The 21852-nt window shown below is 40.5% G+C and overlaps 1 protein-coding gene across 1 annotated transcript in view; it reads left to right on the top strand.

The window, feature by feature from the left end:
* Positions 1-21852, top strand: part of LOC118772739 (adenylate cyclase type 8-like) — an 87391-nt gene that overhangs the window by 22996 nt on the left and 42543 nt on the right. Inside the window, exons 5-8 of the mRNA XM_036521312.1 lie at positions 1180-1307; positions 5183-5341; positions 8366-8636; positions 21276-21473. Coding sequence (XP_036377205.1) covers positions 1180-1307; positions 5183-5341; positions 8366-8636; positions 21276-21473 — 756 coding nt within the window. The remainder of the gene's footprint in view (positions 1-1179; positions 1308-5182; positions 5342-8365; positions 8637-21275; positions 21474-21852) is intronic.

Genomic DNA, 21852 nt, shown 5'->3' on the forward strand with positions numbered 1-21852 from the left:
CTTTAAATCAGAAAATAAAATTGCAAATTCTAAAGGTTATTTTCAGTAACAAATTAGTGATGATATTGTTGGCTTTCAAATGTCCTGTTAATAACAATGCAAATTTGACAAGTACAATCCAAATGTAAAAAACAAATGTAAATGAATACCCTTCCGATATTTTTATGATAGCCTTCATTTTCCTCTTCATGAAAGAAATTTCAAAAACACCCATGCATTATGTATGCTATTGCAGCTCATAATGGGGCCAGTTAATAAGAAGACATTAGAAGGACAATGTTAGCTTGCCATGTTGATGGTAATGACATGCACTCATGAGTAAATCAAAGAACATTTTCAAATTTTCATTGTCCCTTAACAGATATTATCATTCATCTGGTTAGCTTTAATGCAGTTGTGGTTATATACATCATGAATATGGAACCAGATCATGGAGACTGATGGGGGCAGCTGTTATATTGTTTTTCCTGTGACAGAATTCTATTATACAATGGTCCATTTGCAGTGAGTCAGTGTCAACATTTTCTTTCAAAACTGTGATCTTTTGAAACATGCTCTGAAATAATGGAAAAAAACTGCCTATATAAAAAATAAAAATACAGACCACTAATCAGAAGGTAATTATCTTACATTTACCCCAGGTATCAAAATAAATTATTTCATGTTTTAATTAAGTGATACAGTCTGCTGTACAGGCCAGACATGGGCCATGCATGTGAGACTGATGTGCGGTTTAATTCAGGTTGGATGAGAGCCCTTTTCTCATTGTGGTTTTATGTCTCTGTCATCACATCTTCCATGCAAGTTGCAGCCTCCTCTAACAATCAACAAACTATCCAATTCTTCAACATGCCTTACAAAGGGAGACCTCTTACACAGACGGATAATGGAAAGTAGCAGTATCTGTATTGTGTTTATAGTCCTTGCCATGCATTCCTGTTACATAATTTCATTAGCTGAAGTTAGGATACCGTTAAAGCTAAAACACTGTGCATTATCATGAGATATATTGAAATGAAATTAATGAGTGTTTGAATGAATGAATGTTTTCTTCAATCCAGTCTAAAGCTAATTTAGACCCTGATGATATAATGGTAAGTGCATATTAGCTGGCAGTACTCTGGTGGCCTTATCATATTGTTTTAATGCATAGCAAACGACTTTCTTTCTTTCCCTCAGGAGCACCATTGCCTCAGGATAAAGATCCTTGGAGACTGCTACTACTGTGTGTCTGGCTTACCGGAGCCCCGGCAAGACCATGCCCACTGCTGTGTGGAGATGGGACTGAGCATGATAAAAGCCATCAGGTACACTGCTGCCTATTTTCAACACAGAGACTCTGCATTCTGCCTTCCCTCCTGTCTGTCCTAAAGCATTCTGGTCACTGCATTATGAGGCAAAGACTAACTTTATAGAGTATTAATATTCATGAGAAGGTGTGTCTGTTGTACATTTTGGTTGTGAATGATTAATGGCTGCAGTTACACACATATTGCATTGGCAGTATCAAAGTGGTACTAATTATGGACTGATGTACAGTGATCATAGCAGAAAATAAAAGTAAAACTCTATTTGCCTTTTTCACCTGTGTTGCCATATTGATTTCAAAACGAGGCTGGGGTGGGTAAATGAATCTAGTTAAGCCAGCTAGTGGACACTCAACACTACAAATCTACTTTCTACTCAGTTATTTAGTGTTACCAGAGCATTTAAGGGTGGTCTTAGCTACCTACTTAGCTTCATTCATATTTCAACCGTGTTTAGCGATTTTAAAAAAGCTAGCTAGCTAGCTACCCAGCTGATGACTTTCATGCTAGATGACTGTCAGATGCAAAAACGAGGTAGCTAGCAGCTAGCTAGATAACAGCATCAAAACACGATTAACCTATGAATGGACAACATTTCAATACTAATTAACATCTCACTAACACATACAGGGTACACAAACTGTTAGCCAGCTGGTGGACACTTAATTAGCTAATATTTAATCCGTTTTTAGCGAGCTAAAAGAGCTAGCTAGGCAACATTACCTAGATGACTGTGAGATCGAGGTAACGTTAGCTAGCTAAATAACAGTAGCAACACACGATTTACATATGAATGGGCAACATTTCAACAAGAATGACCATACCTTAACACATACAGGGTACACAAACTATCAAGCAGTAGGTTTTGTGTCCATCTTTCACATGCCATGCCCAACTAATGTCAAATTACCTCGGGCGGGGGGGGGGGGGGGGGGGGGGGGGGGGTGGGGGTTGGGGGGACTGTTTGTTTACCCAACCAAGCCTTGTTTTCATTTTCAATATGGACACGAGGTGAAAAAGGCTAATATGATTCATTTCCTACACATTGATTTTTCTCATTGCAAGATTTTCACATTCAAAGATTTTACCTCCTAAAGAGAGGTTCTGAATAGAGAAAAAGTGTCCTTTTAAGAGATGAGGAAAATGGAACTTTTCTTATTTTCTATAAATAAGAAAATAGTTTGGGAATAGTTTTTAGAATGTCATTTAAAGGAGAATATATGAAACTGATAATGTAAAATTTTCTTTGGTTGTACATCCATGCCAGGTGAGTTTAAATGTAAATTCAAGTTCATCCTTACTAAATAAGTGTTAAAATGGAAAACAAAGTATTATGAAATTTTACCTAAGCATACAATATGTCATAATGTAGTGCAATAATGGTATATTAGATTTTGTGTGCTACTTGTGTACTGTGGGCTGTAGCCATCACACAGTGAGGCTATCAGGTAGCTGAGCAGTTGCAGCGATTATGGCACTACCTGAGACCTGGTTAACTAGCGTTGTTGCCAACAGGCTTGGGGCAATTTGCCTTCAGCTCAACTGGCAACAACGCTGGCTGTAAGGGGTTGGCAGTGAGCAGTGAGAACCCAGGTTCGAAACTTGCTCGCTCGCTGACTCACGTAACATCTTGTTAAAATACAGAATGCAGTCTACACCTGTTACATTAACTTCCAGCAGGTTAGACTGGGCTTTCTGCCTGAACAATCCCAACAACTTGAGATGCCGGCGCAGTGTTGACATATTAATATTAATGCCATCCACATTAAGTAACATTAATATTTACCAGTGTCTCATACCGAGAAGGAAATAAAAAGCAGATTAAATGCAACAGCGCCACTGTCTTATCTTGTAGCCTAGGTTAGCGAAAATTGATAACTAGGCTACCTTAACTTTTCTCATAATTACGAGATTCTGATCTCGTAATTACGAGATAATGTCTCTAATTTTTTTTTCTTTTGTGAATGCAATGCGCTTCTGTACATTTCCCACTACAATTTTTTTTTCTGGTGCCCTGTTTTCAGATTCTTCTTGATATACAGGACTTCACTCCTCCTGATGTTTTGATCCCTTTTATTTTCTATTTGATTATATTGTTGTTGAAAAGGACAGTGATTCCTTTGACATTGCTTTTTCTCAATATTCATTGACATTGTTATGTCTTTAGTACTTTGAGTAAACCGGTTAGCATACCCATGGTTTACATCCGTCAATTCTAATTTAAGGACAAAATAAGATGTCAGATTCCAAATTGGCACAGTATTTCTGGGAAGACAATGTTAGCATTTGTTGTTGTTTAGAACTTCAAGATGTTATTGCTTTGGACAGAAGCCTTTGATTGTATTTCTGAAGAGCAGCACATCATATTTCTATGCAGCCATGATTGGATTGTCGGTGATGAACATACTTTGTGATATGAATCAAATGCTACAAATGAGAGTTCAGCATTGCAACAACATTGCAGTTCAGTGATGGCACAATTGTATCAGAATAACACAGTGAATTATCTTTCTACAATTTGCAAAACTGTGTGGTTGCGGTGACGAGCTGCACATGTGAGCCGCACATGGAGGCTGCATCACTCTCACTGTTTCACCCCACATAAGTATATATAAACCTTTCTATATATAAGTTAATATAAACCTTTCTATATACAGTATAAGTTAGAAAAGGAAGATACTTCCACCATTGTTTGTTCAGGAACATTTATTTGATCATTGTTGCTGGGTCAGTGCACGGGCCTAGTAAATGTGAATGGTTAAATTGTTCCAATTTTACTGGTAACAGGAAATGTTTGTTACCTCTGTTGGGTGATGTGGCTGCGGGTGAGTCCAGCGTCAAAAGGAGTGCCAGCAGGAAACAAGACAAATTTATTTGGTTCCTAAGGGGAGGTCTGAGCAAACGAGCTGTTCTTGGCCACGGGGACCGTGGAAGCAGCTACGGCCGAGCTGTGTTCTTTAAAATGTGCTCTCTTCTTTTATGAATATGCTTAGTAGTGACTAATGGGTTCTGCATGTTGATAATATTAGTCAAAGTATATGGTTCATTCCAGGACATGTCTTGTGGGTGTTTGTGTTATTTGTTATATTTGGACCCCCCCCCCCCTCTTTTGTGTGTTTTATGGTGCTGGACACCTTGATATAGTGTGTGTTTGTCTAATGGAGATCAGAGATGTATCTTGTCCAGGGTTGTGCTCTGCTGATATTGACCTCTGTGCAGACTTTTTAGAGGCAGGAGCAGATATGGTTAAAAGGGACTTTTTTCCCCTTTTGATTGAGTTCTTTACTGATGATATCAGGCCTCTTTTTTTACATTACATTACATTACATTACATTATATTTAGGTCATTTGGCAGACGCTTTTATCCAAAGCGACTTACAAGTGAGGATCAGCAAGTAAGCTACGGTGGTGTAGGAGACCTTGGAGTAAGTTTTTGTGGAGGTTTTGACTGGCAAGGACTTTGACTTCTTTTGTTATCTTTGCTCTTTTAACTTTTTCTTTATTTTTTGCCATTTTTCATCATTTGGTCCACTTGGGTTGATTTGGGTTTCCAATTTTTGTTATCACTTGTACAAGCTTTAATAAAACCCTGTCATTTTGTACCTTCACTCTGTCCTTGTTTCTTGTAGCCACGACCACCTTCATAGGGGGACGGTACCGCTCAGGGTGGCTCCGTCACAATTTTGAAAGGAAATTGGGAAGTTTTTAACTGCACGAATTTTTGTCAACAAAACAGCAAAGTATTTGTGAAAAAAATGTTGTGAAATAAACCTTAATAACCACTCCATCTGATCTGTAACTATCGCTATCATTATCTAGGGATGGTGTTTAGGTTTTATTGTTGAGATTCATTCTTCCTTGTCTTGTTAAATCAGATATGTGAGGTCTCAGACAAAGCATGACATTGACATGCGGATTGGGATACACTCTGGCTCGGTTCTGTGTGGCGTTCTGGGCCTGCGGAAGTGGCAGTTTGACGTCTGGTCATGGGATGTGGACATTGCCAACAAACTCGAGTCAGGTGGGATTCCTGGGTGAGTTGCTCCTGCTGGAAGGCCAAGAAATCTGGTAATCCCCATATTGTATATTCTCTGCTTATTGAACGCAGTAAGCACCTTTGCTGTATATGATGTAGTTGTTTTGACCCCGCAGCAGAACTCTCACCTTGGTTAATAACTCAGTGGGTCTGCCTAGCCTGATTTTTTTGTGACATATTATGAAATAATAGAAAGAAATATAGACTTTTTGTGTCAAATTCAGTGTTTCTTCTTAATAGGCACCTCAGGTTGTATATGTGACAAAATAAAACTCATGGAAAGTACACAAATGGATGTACTAAATATTTGTAATTCAGATATATGAGGGCCATTCACCAGGTGCTGGCTTAGTACAGTCAACTGCATATTTTCTCTGGAGATTATAATCAAATGTTTTTTGTAGCCTTAAAGAAATATTGATCATACATAATAATTGTAAGGCCTACAACTGATCATGCATTTGATTGCACATTGCACAGCCCTTATTGTGCAATTTAAATAAGTTTAGTAAATTTTTGTTAATTCTGGCAGTGACAACTTCAGTGTTGTCTCATTTTTACAGACCTACAGTGCCTTGCGAAAGTATTCACCCCCCCTCCCCCACCCCTTGGCATTCTTCCTATTTTGTTGCCTTACAACCTGGAATTAAAATGGATTTTTCAGGGGTTTGTATCATTTTATTTACACATGCCCATGCCCATATTTTTTATTGTGAAACAAACAAGAAATAAGACAAAAAAAACAGAAAACTTGAGTTTGCATAACTGTTCATCCCCCCCCCCCCCCCCCCCCCCCCCCCCCCCCAAAGTCAATACTTTGTAGAGCCACCTTTTGCAGCAATTACAGCTGCAAGAGTCTTGGGGTATGTCTCTATAAGCTTGGCACATCTAACCACTGGGATTTTTGCCCATTCTTCAAGGCAAAACTGTTCCAGCTCCTTCAAGTTGGATGGGTTCCGCTGGTGTACAGCAATCTTTAAGGCATACCACAGATTCTCAATTGGATTGAGGTCTGGGCTTTGACTAGGCCATTCCAAGACATTTAAATGTTTCCCCTTAAACTACTCAAGTGTTGCTGTAGCAGTATGCTTAGGGTCATTGTCCTGCTGGAAGGTGAACTTCTGTCCCAGTCTCAAATCTCTGGAAGACAGAAACAGGTTTTCCTAGTGTTTTTCTTGATGGCCAGAAAGTTCAATTTTACCTTCTTCCATATGTTTGGGGAGTCTCCCACATGCCTTTTGGCAAACTCCAAACGTGTTTTCTTATTTTTTTCTTTAAGAAATGGCTTTTTTTCTGGCCACTCTTCCATAAAGCCCAGCTTTGTGGAGTGTATGGCTTAAAGTGGACCTATGGACAGATACTCCAATCTCCGCTGTGGAGCTTTCCAGCTCCTTCAGGGTTATCTTTGGTCTCTTTGTTGCCTCTCTGATTAATGCCCTCCTTTCCTGGTCCTTGAGTTTTGGTGGGTGGGCCACTCTTGGCAGGTTTGTTGTGGCATATTCTTTCCATTTTGTAATGATGGATTTAATGGTGCTCCGTGGCATGTTCAAAGTTTGGCATATTTTATTATAACCCAACCCTGATCTGTACTTCTCCACAACCTTGTCCCTGACCTGTTTGGAGAGCTGCTAGGTCTTCATGGTGCCGCTTGCTTGGTGGTGCCCCTTGCTTAGTGGTGTTGCAGACTCTGGGGCCTTTCAGAACAGGTGTATATATACTGAGATCATGTGACACTTAGGTTGCACACAGGTGGACTTTAATTATGTGACTTCTGAACATAATTGTTAGGGACTTCATAGCAAAGGGGGTGAATGCACATGCACGCACTACTTCAGTTCTTCAGTTTAAGTTTTTTATTTTTTAGAATTTTTTAAAACAAGTTTTTTTTTTCATTTCTCTATTGAAATCACTATCACATATGTACTATTAGTTAAGGTTTCCTCTGCCTGAAGAATGTACTTACCCTAATCTTATGTTATTTTCCCTCAAGGAAGAAACCAATTGTTCATATTCCTTTGTGTGGGCACTTGAATCGCTGAGTATCCAGTATGGTCCATAATTGTAGGGAGCCAGATACACAAATGAGCCCTGCTGCAAAATCACACATCACAAGTAATTTTATTGCAGTCATTGTTCCATGAGCCCTCTCTCTCTACACCTGTGATCACGCTACACTATTAGTCTTGACAACCCCAAAATAACTGGCAAAACTCTCTACAATCACATTTGAAAAAAGCCAATAATTTTCTTCTGATTAATGTCCACATTAGAAAATGGGGAATGGAAGTAGTACCTGAAAAATAATTTTATCCTCATTCATGACAGAATAACCAAGATGATGGCAGATCTTTTGTCCATACATTGTCATAAATATTTTGTCCATACTTTGTTACCCATTGACTTTGCGGTCTTTGGTTTACCCGGGCAGAAAAACATCACCTGAGTGTCAAGGAAATCTAATTTCAGCTGATTATCATGTTGTGATCCAGCCTTCATACTTGGCTTCATTTAATAATTTACCACCATGAAATGCCATTCATGTGTCTGTTATTATTTTTGCAATAATTTTGTGCAATAGATTACATTTACATTTATTTATTTAGCAGACGCTTTTATCCAAAGCGACTTACAAAAGTGCATACTTTGTGGTGGGAATATTGTGCTGTGAAATTGCATTGTGCTTCACAAGGTCAGATTCTGACCACATTCACATTAATAAGGTCACAATATAATTAAAAGTGAATTGATTGCCTTAATTGATAGTATTGTAATGCAGAAACAAATCTTTCTCTGTTAGTGATAATTTTTTGGTTCTCAGAATACAATGCAGGCATTTGGATTGGAGGAACATATGATCAGCTGTGTTTTTTCTTGACTTGTTATGTGTGGCTGGGTGTCTGTATAAAAAAATAGTGTCATAAATTATACCTAATGAATGGACAAATACCAGCATAAATGAAACAATGCATATGCATAAGTTAATATGTAATCCATTAAATAGAGCATACTGTTCCCTCCCCAGGAGAATCCATATCTCTAGAGCAGCCCTGGACTGCCTAAATGGTGACTATGAGGTGGAGGAGGGCCATGGCAAGGAGCGCAATGATTTCCTGTGCCAGCACAACATTGAGACATACCTGATCAGGCAGCCAGATGAGAGCTTGCTGACACTGCCAGAGGACATAATGAAGGAGTCCATGAGCTCAGCAGACCGACGGACTACCAGCACCGCTTTCACTGAGGGCTCCTGGAGCCCTGAGCTGCCCTTTGACAACATTGTGGGCAAGCAGAATGTAAGTGTTCTCTGCTACTTCCTCCTCCACTTTCTGTGTGATCAGGAAGCACGTGAGAATGGTGATGCAAGTTTCCTGTCTGTTCAGTGCTGAATTCTTATTTTTTATTTAGATTCTCCTTTTATTTAATGTATTGACATTGGTTGCATTTGTTTATGTTTTCATGATTATTATTATTAATATTAATTTTATTAGTTGGAGAATTCAAGACAATATGTTGAGGGAGGATTACGACCCATTGCTAATATAATTCTAACCATAATGATGTAGAGGTTATTGTAAGATGTAGTTATCACATATTTCACCCTACACAAGACTGTCAGTTGTTTTGACGTGCATTGTGTTCATTCTACTCGAGTTTGAGGACAAATTACACATGCTTCAATGACACAGAGCATGAAAAACATGCCAGCAGACTATTGTACGGACAATGCCCGTGATTAGAGGGGGTGTAAGGGGGGGGGGGGGGGGGGGGGTGTTACATGTAAGGAATATCCTTACATGAGGTACCAGTTATGTTGGTGATAAAAACACATGGAGGCGCCATACAGAATATGGCGTCTACCATAGTGGTTAAAATAAAATATCAGTCTCAGTTTCGTTTTGTATATCAGTCTCATAAGATATACTAAACTATTAATTTGGAACTTCAATTAATAATTAAATTAATAATCATAATCGAAATTACCACATCAATAGTTAATCCTAATCAAATCACAACATTATCTATTTAGCTAACTAAACAAATAACACTGATGATTCAACCAAGAAGTGGAGGTAGTTAGAATTCTGATCAGCAGAGGTTGGTGATATTCACTCCACGTGTAACATGACAACAGACAACCTTGGAAAACTAATGCATTTGTTGAAATATAACATCGAAGTAGTAATGCACGAATCAATACATTTATGTACAAGTGAAGCATGTGTATGTATTTACACCTATATGTAGGTTTGAGCGAATGTCTTGCGCTAGTGTGTGTGAGCGCGTCATAGAGTGTGGGTTCCTTTGTTCCGAATTGTGCATGTGCTCCGCGTGCAAGTATGTGCGCGCACTTGCTGAACACACGTCTTCAAAAAGAACAAAGGAACGTGTGTGACGGAGAGTTTCAGTTGCCTATGTGCATGTGTTAGTGAACATAACGTCTGTCTGGTACAGGATATGTTCGGACGATTGATAACCGCGGGGTTATTCTGTGCGGATTATAAGAAGGTACCGGGGTTAGGAAGAGGATACGCATGCAAAGACCCTACGTCTCTGTGTGGTATCTTAACTAACTCTGCGCGGTGAACAGTGTGTGACAAATCAGCTAGGATCAACGAAACATAGCTAGTTACATTCCTCATAATGATCTGAATCACACGCAGGTACAAACATTCATAAATGTATCTAACAGTCAGTTGTTTAGCTATGCAATGTCCTACAGCCAGAGTTAATAGCCTACTGTACCTAGCCTACACGGGGGCGACAGTGGCTCAGGAGGTAGAGCAGTCGACTGGGGATTGGAAGGTCCCTGGTTTGAATCTGGCTCATCCTGGCAGAGTGTCGAAGTGTCCTTGAGCAAGACACTGAACCCCCAACAGCTCCCAGTGGCCAGTTGGTAAGCCTGTATAGCAGCCTCTGCCACTGGTAGGTAGATGTGAGGCATATAACTGTAAAGTGCTTTGAGTACTCAAATGAGTAGAAAAGCGCTATATAAATGCAGTCCATTTACTGTAACTCATGAAGTCCAAATCTTGCAGTTCCGTGGGTGCTTTCGCTGGTGGTTCCGTCATCGGGGAGCCAGGGCTGGTCTGGTTCGGTCGGTTTGGTTCAGGCGCTGATGAGGGTTTCTTTCTGGGGGACACGCTGAGGTGGATCCGGTTGCACCTTTGCCTCTAGCTGGTAACAAGTTTGCGCTGCTCTGATTGCAGGCGCTGAAACTCGGCTCTTGTTTTATTGATCTTCGCTAGCAACTCGTCACTAGCTTGGAGAATCAAAGCCCAGACAGGGCCTTCAGCTCGGCTGTCCGTATCCTGTCCGCGTGGTGTGGCCTTCTGGAGAGAGAGAGATACGTCCGTCTTCTTCGGACGTACGGAGCAAGAGGCAAGAGAGATAGCAAATGAATGCACCCGGTTTTTACTAGCATCACTGTGGCGGAGGGGGGGGGGGGGGGCATTTCCTGTTTACTATAGCTGTCCTTGGTTGGGTGAGAGGTCGTGAAACTGCAACACTTCCTGTGAGATTGCGTTTCACATTAAAAGTGATTTATAAATAACTGTCCGTAACAGTTGATCAAATAAAATGATGGCACTGTATCTACATCCCCCCTTTGGTCTCAGGATTTCACCCGAGTGTAGTCCCTGAGAGCATGTTAGTCCAATGTACTAACATGTACAACAAAAGACCATGTAACAAAAGTCCATTAATCAGTTCATTTAGGCCTGTAACATCTGGCCAGTTCATATTGGCTGCAAACATTCTGGGCATTTTGTGGATACTAACTAACTTGGCTAAGCAAGAATAACATGTCATCACAGTTGCAGAAGACAAAGTCTATATAATAAAATGACAGTGTGGAAATAGCACCAAACAAAAATACCAGTGGGTGTTTGTCTATCCTTCAGGTTTAGTAAGGAATAGGAATGTTAGTAAGCCAAATGAGTCAATGGTGTTAGAGAGAGAGATATACAGGAAAGACATGAAAGCACCTGATATGATATAGGCACCTATGGAAGGAGCCAGAAGCAGCTGTTTTGACGGATTCTACAGATCAGATGACAAGACTACTGGATGTAGTAATTTGGTCTGGTCTTGGCAGACTTGAAAGGCATTTAAATCCTGGTGGCTGATGGTAGTATTTGGCAGTGTGTTCTCATTTCTAAACTTGTGTTTGAAAGTGAGTGCTTGTGTGTCTAGCTTATGAAAAGTCCCTCTGTGGGGTGTCCTAAGCTAGCAGTTTGCCATAGTGATACCAAAGTTAGCGATTGCATTTTTGATACAATTTAAAGCACTACTGTGGAGTTGATCCAAGTGTACTCGCAAGTTTTGAACCGTGGTGATGGTTTCAAATTGGGATTTTTGTTCCTTTCAACTAATAGAAGAGGGTCTAGCTATTAGTGAGCTCCACTTTCTGAGGTCTTCTCAGGAGAAGACAAGACTAAGCCAGTGTTGGCGTGAGCTTGTGTGTCACGTCGCCTTTGTTGTCCTCTCTCTGGTTGAGAGGCCGAGGCTGAATGGCATTCATTGCTCTCCTGATAGTGAGGAGATGAGGCTGAACAGTCTTCAGATGTTCTGGTCCCCCCTTTGGAGGGATAAACAGGGATGAAGTTTTCTTGTCCCTGTTGCATGGAAGAATGGGAGGCCCACTGTCTTCCGTCAGGCACGTGGCAAGATTCTTCCATTTCTGTATCGGACAAATGGGACATCAGGCTGTAGTTGTCTTGTTCTGAGCGAGCAGAAGAGGGTGGATCAGAGTAACCTGAGTTAAGGCTGGACCCTCCCTTCCCATTTCAATGGGAAGATGAATGAAAGGTGGATAGGTGTTGGTCACGTGAGTCTTTGCTGGAGCGAGCAAAGGGTGTCTGCAAGGGTCCATGGTTGTAAATAGAAGCAGAACATGGATACATACACTATACTCACAATCACTCAGTGAAATTGTTTCCAAAAATGTAGCACAACCTATCTTACCTAAAGCTGCAGTTTTATGACATAGTCTTCAGCTGAAGGTGCATGTTCAGAGGATGTGTATATTCCTGGGTCTGATTCACAAGGTAGTTTCACAGGTGAATTTCCTTCTCACAGGTGTTTCTCACCAGTGTTGTTTATTCCTGGCAGTCAGTCAGGGTGTAAAATGATCTGCATGGGTAATTGCTTTGCTACCACACAATAGTTCTGTAAGATGGGACCTTATTAAACTGGGGATATGATAATCCTGCTTCCATATCCATTTTTCATGGTTTTTAATATTGGCAAGGAATGTTTAAAGTTGCATGTTTGTCATCTTTACCACGAAGTTACTGTTGCTGAGCTGACTGGAGCAGAAAAATAGGATTTTCCAAAGGGAAATAAAGACTCTTATAATGATGATGTAATGTTTGGTGTGATCACTAATTAAAATATTAAACTTGTTCATTAAACAGATGGACAATTTTGACATTCTGCCACATTAAATTTGAATGTGTTGTTTCTAAATTACACCTGGAATAAAATTATTGTGGTTGCACCAATAACACTACACCATTATGCTCCTGTTGAAGTAAAAACAAGAAATAGTAAGGTAACTCATAGCCAAAATAACACTAGTACAACGGCTGTCTCTGTTGAGTTCTGTTTTCTGTGATATCAATTATTTTCTGCAGCTGGCATTTAAGGCCATTGCTTTAAGGTACTTAAGGACTTAAAACTCATGCTTTACAGTAGTCCTAAACTATTAATACATTAGCTAGGCCAGAGCTCTCTGGAGCTGAAATATTGTTTTTTTTTTCTTTTTGAATTCCTAATGAGTAAACATGGTATATACTGTAAAGTTTCAATGGGGCCTGATATTTAAACTAAGCCCAACCCAACACCAGAACCCAAACCCCAAATATTGTCCAGGTAATTAAGGAAACATTTGCTTAATTTTGTTATGCAATATTAATGACAAACTATAGTATATTGTGGTTAAATTGAATCTGGTCTTCAATGTCCCTCAGCCTCTCCCAAGGTGACAGTCAAGCAGCTTGTGTTAACTTGAATTTGAATAATTCATTCATCAATAATAAAGCAGTGTTGCCAAAAATCAGCAACCACAATAATCATGTGTCCTTTATTCCTACAAAATGAGTACAGTACTTTGTGGAGAACAATTCTCATTTTTATCTCCATTAAAAATTACAAAGGAAGTCTTCTGAAATTCCTAAGGCATTGTTTGACATTATTGTGTGATGCAGTTTTGAGGAAAAAGGCCTGTTGGCTTGAGTCAGCACAGATGGACTCCCATCCTTATTCATTGCATTGTGTGATAAATGTAATACGACATGCACTGTACGTTACCATTTAGGCTGCAGTGTTATGGAGCAGAACAGTGTTTAGGTAGATAAGATACTGTTGGGAATTTTCTCCCTTCGTGGAACCAAGTCAGGACCGGCGAAGTAACAGACTGATGGCCACTTTTCAATTGAAAAAATTTATTTCCATGCGCAAAGGGAGACTCGCGTGGGAGCAGCGACATGCGTTCCGACCGAGATCTTCAACATAATGGCCACAAGTGAGGGCTTAAGTACCTTGTCCGCGGTTTACCAAATGGCAGGTGTGCATGTCGGGAAGTGTATGTCACACCTGGATGACCTGGGGATACCCACTGGGTCAGCTACTGGGGACATCTCTTTGAACCCTATATGTAGCGGGCTGTCTCTAACAGTCAGAGGGCTATTACAGAGTGTGGGTGTGGGAATGTAAATACAAAATATAGTTCAAACGAAGTGCAATTTAAATAGAATGTAACTGGTTCAAACCTATCATTCCCTCATTTTGTATTGGGGGGAGGAGACATCCTACCCACCACTCTAACCATGTTAGCTCTAACCATGTTACCGTTTTCAAGAGAATTAGTGAAGTTGGAGTAGTGACATCATACGACATGTTATTGATCAGACTACGTAGCTCATGGTACATACAGAGAACTAAAACAAAGGTAACAACATTAAGTCTCCAGATACTCTGAGATATTACCAGGGGTTAAATTGGGATTTGTTATGGGGGGGGGGGGGGGGGGGGGCTCTGTAGTTTCAGGGTTTCCATGGGTGCAACTATTAGTGACATATTGTGTGCACATAGACTTGATGTCATTTGACAAACTGTAAATAAAATATAACAAGGTGAGACAACCCTCTGCTCTGAACACTAAAACGCTAATCAAAGTCATTCTAGATACTGTTGGCAGTGGGCAAAACTACAGCTGATGACAATAAAATCTTTCTGTAAGTGCACTCTCCTGTGTATCTGTATCAAATATAGGAATTTTGTTGTTACCACTAAAGGAGAGAATAATAATATAAAGTAATATAAATAGAACAGTCTTTTTAATATTTACATTAAACTGGAATTAAGTTACATCTTACAATATTACAATATACACAGGCTGCCAACACCTTTTCAAATTTCCAAACCTTTCCATGACTTTTCAAAGTCACATAAAATTTCAATCACCATTTCCTCGCAATCTTGCTAACCATAATCTATAGATAGAAAAGTGAAAAAATGGAGAAGCAACCATGATTGTCCTGACAAGGCTGAGAGATTTCAATACATGCTAGCTTGCTTGACAATTTAGCTCGAACTAGAGGTTGCCAGCTAGCTTAATGCAGTGTTTCTCAATCCTACTCCTGGTGGCCCACTGTCCTGCATATCTTCTGCCTATCTTTGCTCTACCTACCTGAGTGAAGTCATCAGTGGCACTTTTGATTAGCTGAGCACACCTGATTTAATCAAGCAGCAAGGATAGATAGAAGATACAGAGGACAGTAGGCCGCCAGGAGAGGTTTGAGAAACGCTGGCTTAATGTAACAGTTAGCTAGCTACCAAAGATTGGAGGCACCTGCCGCAAACTATTTTACGTTAACATCAAACTATCATTTAGTAAAACTGAAACATTGTCTAAGCTGTTTTAAGCTGTTTATCAGACAATTTACATTCTTTTATTAAACGTATCAATTTCTGACCTATTTTTCTCCTTACCTTGCCAGCCACCTATCACTGCCATCTGTACTGGCAAGTGATTGAGTTCGCTGATCTGCTAGGTAGCGTTTAACCCTTTCACGCATACGGTCACACCAGTGTGATTAGCCATTTAGCGTGTATGCTAAAACCGATGCGATTGGAAAAATTCTAGCTAATTTTAACTTTGAGGAAACAGCAATTTAACATTAAAAAATATAGCAAATGCTAACTGAAAACTATGAGACGCTTAATAACACTAATGAAAACATATTGAACCATGTAATGTAAGGCGTGCGCTACAAAAAATAAGTTACATGCGGAAGTAAGGAAACCCATTGACAGAAAAAAGGGAAACCCCGTGAAAGGTCTGATGTTCGCAAGTTCTTACATCACCTCATTTATGTTCTCTACAGCTACAGGAAATGTGTTTTAGTCATTGTTTGAATTATTAAGAACGAGAAAGGGGTAAAAAAAAATATAAATTGTTGAAGATGTGCGCGGCTGAGCATCCCCTGATGACATAGAAGAGCGTATGTTTATGTGCCGGGGCTGAGCCCCGGACAGCCCCGGCCCAATTGAACCCCTGGATATTACCACCCAAAACCACCCCCAAGAGGTGCTAGTTCAGTACACAGCTGGTTCAAATGATCAACTCATTATGAACTCCTGAAGCTGCTGAATAAAAAACTGATTATTTGAATCAGCTGTGTTGGAACAGGGAGAGATCTAAAACATGCAGGACAAGTGGCTCTCCAGGAGAGGTTTGGCCACCCCTGGTGTAGACGATGGACGGTGGACGAAATAAACAACTGTTACAATCGTCCCGACAATGACTCCTGACAGTTAAACCTGACTTGCTTCTAAACTGAAAATCTTGAAACTCTGACATGGCAAACTTCAGGATGTGTCAACGTACTAATTAATCTGTCAAATGATCATAACTATGACGCATGATACAATAGACACAACTTGTCATTCAAAAAAAATTACAGCTTGAGTGAATTTACTTTCCATGATTGAAAACAGCTTCTCGGGTATAACTCTGTGAAAGTATGACATATCCACGCGATTTTTTGTGGTTCTGGTAAGTGTTGCATGCTGTACCTGCTGACGCAGTTAGGCATATCAGACTTGTATGGGCTCGGAGAAGATCGCTGTGTTACTTTTGACCCGTGTTACTTTCGTACCAGCTCTCCCCTACTCTAGCTACGTCAGTTACAGTGGCATTAGCTACTGGAAATGCTTCTACCCATCTTGTGAAGTGATCAATGATTATCAGAACATGTTTCTTTCCTCTGCAACTGGGTAGGGGGCCAATGAAATCGATCTTCAATTGTGCAAACGGTTGGGTGGGTCGAGGCTGTTGTCTCATTTTGGTCTTCATGGTGGGCGCCTGCGAACATGATCATAAATATTCACATTTAATTTAGGATGCCACCATCCTGTGTCGCATTTGTCATGCTCCGTCATGACTTAGCGAGTGGTACAGTTGGATCATGGTCCCCATTGGAGCATTAGGCAAGACATAAGCATTCCCAGGGCCTCTCCACATGTTGTCTTTCCCCAATTTCCCACCATTCTCCATCCACAACCATTTTTCGGCTCTAGGAGCTGCATGTTGTATCTGCTCTAATTCAAGAAAAACATGTTTGCCTGCCTGCGTTGTCTGCACAGCTGTCACAGAAGCAATTTTCCCTTCAGTGGCTGCAACTTTTGCCCACTCATCTGCCTTCCTCGTACCTTCTGTATGGGAGTCAGTTCCATTGGTGTGGGCCTTCACTTTCAACACTGCCACCTGTCTTGGTTTCTGTACTGCTCCATGTAGTTTCCTCACTACTCCCCCATTTTGTACTGGGGCTCCTGCACTAGTCAGGAGTCCCCTATTCACTCACAAGCTCAGATAATCATGTACTACACCAAAAGCATATCGAGAATCTGTGTGGATGTTTACATTGTAGTCAGCCATTGCTTCACAAGCTGTGGCTACAGCATATAATTCAGATACCTGAGGAGACTGGCCTGACAGTTGCTTATGTCTTATTACCTCACCCAATTGTATACACACTGCCCAACCAGTTTGTCTCTTTCCATCTACGTAAAAAAGAGGAGCCATCTACATACAGGTTCAGTGCTCCATCTATAGGAGTTTCTTTCACCCGTGAAACGTCAGCCGAATCTTGTTCGACGTAACATGTATGAGGTTCTCCTTCGTCTGGATTTGGAAACAGTGTAGCAGGATTAAGAGAGGAGGTCCGTCTTAGGTGTACTGATGGCATTAGCAGACTCGTTTCCCATTGTGTCCAATGAGCTAAATGTACTGCAGAGGATTTTTTTCCAGACAAAATAGCAAGGACAGCATGAGGTACAATAATGTCAACATCCTGAGCTCCTATTAATGGCAGAGCTTGATTCAAAGCAACTGATGCTCCTTCAACAGCTCTTAAACGTTCTGGCATTGCTTGAGCCACAGCATCTAGTCTGGTAGAGAAGTAAGCCACAGGCCTCTGTCTATCACCATGTCTCTACGTAAGTACTGTTGCCATGTGGGCAGAACTTACATGAGTATATAATGTGTAAGGGAGCAAGGGGTTAGGGAGTCCCAACCCAGGGGCCGTGCACAGCTTCTCCTACAGGGTTGTAAATGCCTGTTCACATTCTGAGGACCAGTCTATTGGATCATGTGGACTCCTAGCTCCTTTCAAAAGCGCTTAGATGGCGGTGCGCGTGAGTGCAGTGGCTTTTGGCTTTCTTGTATGGTGTGTTTTTTGCAGAGTGTATGTGCCTTTCAAGAGCAGCACTGCAATTTCGTTGTATTTTTAATACAATGACAATAAAGGCATTCTGTATTGTGTATTCATTCATTAGTTGTACGATTTTATAATACATTTACATTTATTCATTTGGCAGACGCTTTTATCCAAAGCGACTTACATAGGTTACAGCTCTTTACAATGTTATCCATTTATACAGCTGGATATTTACTGAGGCAACTGTGGGTTAAGAACCTTGCCCAAGGGTACAGCAGCAGTGTCCCAGCGGGGATTGAACCGGCAACCTTTCGGTTACGAGTCCTGCTCCTTAACCACTATGCTACACTGCCGCCCAGTTCAGTATGTAGTGTCGATAAAAATTAAACAGCCCAAGTATTTTCCGTATTGCTCTAACAGTTTTGGGTCGATGGCAATCTTTAATACAATTTATTCTATCAATGGTCAGCCTCTTATTACCTTAGAAAATCACAAATCCTAAATATATGACCTCATCCTGTGCAATGTGTGCTTTCTTTGGGTTACACTTCACACCATTGTCAGCCAAATGTTTCAGAATCACTTCAAGGTCCTGCCTATGTGTCCTTCTGTCTGGGGATGAGATAAGCAGGTCATCAACATACTGCACCACATGTGATTCCAGGTTTGGAAGTCTAGACAATACATCTGACAAGGCTCAATCAAACAATGTAGGTGATCAGAGATTATTTGCATAGAGGGGGAATCTCCCAGATTCAGCTGGCACCGTAGTTCCTTCAGCATGTCCATGCAAATTATAGTCCCTTCAACTTGTGCTGTACTGTAATACAATCTACCCATCCAATATCGATTTTCCATCTCGAAAAGCACCGGTTTTGTTAAACTGCGCTCTAACTAGAGTTCCCCCTAAACTTCGTAAATCAAGGGATTTACGTGTGAGCAGCAAACCGGGAATGTTAGTAATCGATACAGATGCTCCCGTATCTATCAGGATATTACACAGTACGCCCCCTACCCTCGCTTTAAGATACGGTCTTTTATACAAATCACAGCACCTGTTGCAATGGGGGCCGAAAATTCCTATTCACTAGCTTGTAGCGATCTCACTAAATGGGCTAATTCCTCCTTTGTCATGTCTCTTATCTGGGGCTTCCTAACTGAAGAATCCTTCCTCTCTTTCTGCTCGGGGCAGTCCTTTGCACAATGTCCTATTTTAATACAGTTTATGCAGCTGTTTTTCAACCCTCCTCCATGTGACACTTTGCTTTATAATGCCCAGACTTTTTACAGTTAGTGCAGGTTTGTTGCACTGGTGACATGGGGGTGTGCTAGTGTGCTATGTGCAGCCCACGCCAATAGGTCACTACAGTCTCTTGGGGTATACCCAATTTCCCCAGCTTTGTCTTTAAAGACTGCCCCCGATTACTGCACTCAGGAAATCGCTGCAATCTCTACTGGGTTTGTTTCCTGGGTTACCATAAGCTGCATACAGTTTAAATAATGTATCTCTCAAAAGGCTCATTCTCTCCTTGTTCCCTAGCGGAGAACACAGAAAACAGGGTAGACCCCGTACCAAGAGCTTGCGTTACAGCTCTTTTCAAAAGTTCTACAGCATCGCTCATTGCTTGGGTAGACTCAAACCTTGCTGTAGCCCATGCTGAGTCCCTGTGGTTGTCACTCAGATTCATCCAGACTGTTTCAGGATATTTAGCTCTAGTTAGCCATGTATTGTCCTATCTTACTCCAAAATCCTAGGTTTGTGTCCTGTCTCTGTAGTTCTTATCTTACTCCAAAATCCTAGGTTTGTGTCCTGTCTCTGTAGTTCTGGTAACTTGAATCTCCAATGAAGGCACCTTTTGGATCATTAGCCTCAATACCCTTTAAAAGGCCTACCTTCACCATCAATGAAGTGAATATTGTTGTGATGAAGAATCAGAATATATAATAATATTTCAGTGGACTTTAATGCATGACACAACCATTATTAACATCAACTGCCCTAGCAGACCTCAAAAGTGGTCAAGCAGTTTTCTAAACATGAGGTACCTCATATTCTACATCTAACTTCATACATATTTTAGTAAGTATTCAAAACATAGTCATTGTTTAAATCTTGTTACTTCACACTCTTTGCTTGCAGGTTACCTGCCATTCCTGTACTTGAGAGGACTTTAGAATTCATTCAACCTTGAGCAGCCAGAGACAGCTGGCTGATAGATAGCTATACCAATATTTTTCTACTGAAATGTTCCTCAGCAGTTCTTTCTGGTTTCTTACTGGCAAGTTCAATTCAAAGATGCATTTTAAAGCAGGGGCTCCCAAAAACTCTGTAAGTCAGGCAAAGCTAATTAGGCAGCCAAAGATCTGTTTACCACCTGCAGTGGTAACAACATGGATCATGTCATTCATATTGATTTTAGGGGGGGTTTGAATGTATGTTTTCCTGAAGGCCTGTGTCCAGCTCAGTGGATACATTATTTGTGTATACCTGTAGAGGAAGAGGCCTACAGCTAAATATCACCAAAAGTTGATAATGAGCACATTGCATAGGTGAACAGAAGAGTAATATTTATATCAACTTATACAAGTAAAACATAGGGGTAAGTTTAGATAAATTATGAATTTTCCATGGTAGTTATTGCAGAAGGAATTATCTAGTACCTTTTTTCTTGGTTTCTTGGTCCTTGACTAGGTGCTAGGGTTTTTTGCAAGCTAACTAGCACTAGCAGTGGATGCTAACTGATTACCACGATGAGAGCTGGTGGGAAAAAGGAGTAGACATCTGATGTTCCTCTGGAGCTCACTGAATCTCAGAATAATATAAGAAAACAGTTTATTTATTTGACAGACTTATGTTCAGGTCTGTGAAATAAACAATGTCAGTGGACATGACCTTCGCAAGAATGTTTAAATGTTGAACACTTTTATTAATCTATCAATTGTTATGGCAGGTGTTGGATCTTACTGTATTATCGGTATTATTGCTATATTTTCACCCAGTAATGTATTTGTTTTCAGTGTGTTCATTAGATTGTTTAAGTACATATTTTGTACAGCTTCAGCACTGTTTCCAGGATCCTTGTATGTATGAATGTATGGGAAATGCATGAACTGCTATGAGCCATTCTTTGATCTACAACATTGCATTTTGTTTTGACTAGACAAGGAGACCAGGCAGGTTTATTCTATTTGCATGTGCTTTCCCCCTAGACACTGGCTGCCCTTACAAGAAATTCAATAAATCTGCTTCCGAACCATCTCGCTCAAGCTTTGCATGTCCAGTCTGGCCCAGAGGAAATTAACAAGCGAATAGAGAGCGCCATCGACTTACGGAGTGGCGATAAATTGAGAAGAGAGCATATCAAGCCTTTCTCACTGATGTTTAAAGACTCCAGCCTGGAAGAAAAGGTAGCTGGGTCTTAGCTTGTCTTTTTCAGATACGAGTTTAGAACAAACAGAAGTTTTGTTTTTTAGTTTTTTTTTAAAAGATTAGTGTATGCTACTTTTATCATGAGTAAGCTAAAGGTAATTCATCCAAAACCCTAATGTTCAGGTACCATTCCATGAAAAACATGTATTTATTCAATGTGTGTCGCATGTATGTGAAAGAAAATGGGAGAGGAATGAAGCCCATCTGTGGTAGAATTTCAAAATGTGTCATCCCTAACATGGAAAAAAAGTAATTCTTCACTTTGCAGGTTTTTATGTAGACATACATAATGGCCTCTTACGCCCTCCATAATATTACAGTATATGCTAACATTCATAAGACTACCCCATGGAATTT

The sequence above is a fragment of the Megalops cyprinoides genome, chromosome 2 (genome assembly GCF_013368585.1).
Source record: "Megalops cyprinoides isolate fMegCyp1 chromosome 2, fMegCyp1.pri, whole genome shotgun sequence".
In the NCBI taxonomy this organism is placed as follows: domain Eukaryota; kingdom Metazoa; phylum Chordata; class Actinopteri; order Elopiformes; family Megalopidae; genus Megalops; species Megalops cyprinoides.